The 2,792-nt window shown below is 37.3% G+C and overlaps 1 protein-coding gene across 1 annotated transcript in view; it reads left to right on the top strand.

The window, feature by feature from the left end:
* The window catches only part of LOC106463319, a gene marked incomplete at its 3' end in the record, with an annotated part of 41,375 nt that extends 39,006 nt beyond the window's left edge, over positions 1-2,369 (top strand). Inside the window, exon 2 of the mRNA XM_013923336.2 lies at positions 1,687-2,369. Within this exon, the coding sequence (XP_013778790.1) occupies positions 1,687-2,369 (683 nt within the window). The remainder of the gene's footprint in view (positions 1-1,686) is intronic.
* Positions 2,370-2,792: the final 423 nt, after the last annotated feature.

Genomic DNA, 2,792 nt, shown 5'->3' with positions numbered 1-2,792 from the left:
ATCGCTGCATTTACAAGTTGGAGCAGTAGAAATAGAATACAGAATTTCAAAAGAACCATCCATTGTACCCTGCGTTTTGAAACGTTTATTTACTCGCTCGATTATCCATCGAATCTCTCTGCCTTATTGATTTTATAACAAACAATCTAACGGCATGTCTAATTATTCAATGATTATCGTTAAATGTTTTCGTTGAAATACTCCAGCTGTTTCAGTGTTTAGGGTGAAGCTCCCTTCTCTTAAACTCTTGTTGAAATGCAATTTCCCATTCTAGTAATTATAATTGATTTATGGAATAGTATTTGAGTAAATTTATAGAAGAATTTTAACCTGTTTTCGACCTAGAATGTCTGCCAAGCGGATCCTATCAGTAGCATTTCATTGGAAGAATTCGGCCTCTCCGCTTTCGTGAATGAAAGACGCATTATAGAATGTTATCAATATTTTCTTCGTTATGTGGGACAACCTTGACTTGCATAGTTTGACACTAGTGATATTAAGTTACGATATGAAAAACTTGTATTGATGAAACCGTCTTTCAGTGACTGTACGTATTAGATTTTCGGTTAGTACTGTGGTTTCAGAAAATATGTTCGATATGTTTGTCTGAATTAGATCGACGTAACATGTTTTACGTCAGCCTGGTCATCTTATCTCTACCATTACTGACCAGGAAGAACCGACCTTGCGATAAGAAACGAGTAGCTCTGCTGTCTAGTCAGCTTAAGAAACATTTTCGTGATATTCTCCATGTTAAGAACCACAGATAAAACAAAATATAACATCTTCAGGATTCTTTCTTCATTCGCCGATGTCTGGGACCATAATTCAGGTCGTAAATCATTGGATAATTGTGCTTCGCGTGTAGTGTTTCCAATAGTTATTTTGTAGTTACTTCATATGTAGCGTTGCCACGATTCCCAACAGACAGGCTGTTTTTGATGTTCCTCGGGAAAATGTTCATTTTTGTTTCTTTTTGTCTCAGAATTTGTCGTCACAGCTGGAAATCATCAAAACATTTTTTGTTTGGGAAGGCGCTGCGGGTTGTTCAGTAATGAAAATAACTACATTATATTTGCTTTATGCTTGATTTTTGTGGCTTTGTACCGAATGTATTACTCAGTTTTGCTGCTGTAAAAAATAACGTAAATAGCAAATAAATTATAATGAAATGAGGTTGTAAGATTGTCCGAACATAGAATTCGCCAAATACACACACCATACACATACACAGATGTACATACATCCATACACACACATATACATCATACATACAAATACACGCGCACACACGATGCACATATATACATCTTTACATACAAACACACAAATGTTATTAGTAAAACTGCTAATCATCAGTAGTCAGGCCTACGGTAGTATTTATTTATCTTAACACGTCATACGGTTTCAGGAGATGCATTCATAAAACACCACTTTTCAATCGAAACGCTGTGAATGTGGTATTAACGCCGCTTCTCCAATTTGTACAACAAAAATGTATTTTTTGAGTTAATTTGGTGTAATGTTAAGCTATACTGGCTTGCGTTAATGAAACTAAGTTGTTATACGTTATTCATACTTAAAACACTTGTATTTTCAGTTCTGGAGTACTGGCCGGTAAGAACGTTGAAGATGTTTACATTTACTTTGATGGCCTCCTTACCTGATTTATGGTTTCTTTTGCAGGCACGACCGTTGAGATCAGCTCGGTTTTGATGGATATGTATGACTCGCTCATAGGAAAAGACGAAACCAGAAGCTCCGAGAATGGAGAGGAGCAAAAGAGGGTCTGGGCAGATAAAGAAGCTCTTGATAGCCTTGGGGCTGATGGAAGTGCCAATAATAGCTCCTATGAAGTGTCGCCTGGTGACTCCAACAAAAGCATTCGCAATGAGCAACTTTCCGGAGGACTGCCAGCAAATAGTAGCAGGGCGAGAAATTTTTTTTCCAGGCGGAGTTTTTCTGTTACAGACGCATACCACACTACAGGAAAAAAGAGGCCTCTCAGCACGAGTTCTGTGTCGTCTTCGTCATCGTCTTCGTCGTCTTCCCTTCCTCGCAATGGCATGGACGTCAAAAAGTCTTACCTGGCCAGCATAGAAAGCTTGGATGACGACGACGATGATGTGAGTGAATTTGGGAACGAACGTTCAAATGCTCATTCTAATTTAAATCAATTGCCCCATTCCGGAGACAGGAGAAGTGTTGGTAGCCTTTCCGAATGTGGGGGCAGTGAAGCAAATTCAGCAGTGACTTCACCCTCAAGGCATACTTCATATGATCCGAACTTAGGTCCAATTGACCGGGTCATTTTAGAAATTGTGGACACGGAGCGAACCTACGTTAGAGATCTCAACGAAATCATCAAGGTTAGTGGTATTTTGTTATATACGAGAGACGTTAATAATGTCTGATCTTGTTAATATTACTAATGTCACTTCTTCGTATCGTATATATCTCAAAGTATTTAGCCATTTTGTTTCAAATGAATCGGATTTTTTTTTCGTGCTTATACTGAGTATCTGCATTTTAGAAACGTCAACTTCACAAATTTTCATCACAGGGATCTGGCGTTCGTTCCAGAATGTGTATTTCGTGAGTGTTTTGTATAATCCATACTTAGGAAACTTAGGCACTCTTTCTCACCTTCAGTTCTCGATATTGTCAAATTCATAAAAAAAAAGAAATGAAAGTTAAACTTTTTTTAGAATCTTATAATAATTTCTAGGTCATAATATTTGATATTTTTTATTCTCCAAGTAAGGTATCAAATTAAAGCCTTAAACTTAAAA

The sequence above is a fragment of the Limulus polyphemus genome, unplaced genomic scaffold, assembly GCF_000517525.1.
Source record: "Limulus polyphemus unplaced genomic scaffold, Limulus_polyphemus-2.1.2 Scaffold1378, whole genome shotgun sequence".
Classification (NCBI taxonomy): Eukaryota; Metazoa; Arthropoda; class Merostomata; order Xiphosura; family Limulidae; genus Limulus; species Limulus polyphemus.
Note: the sequence above shows the minus strand (reverse complement) of the source record. Positions and strands in the feature narration are given on the sequence as shown.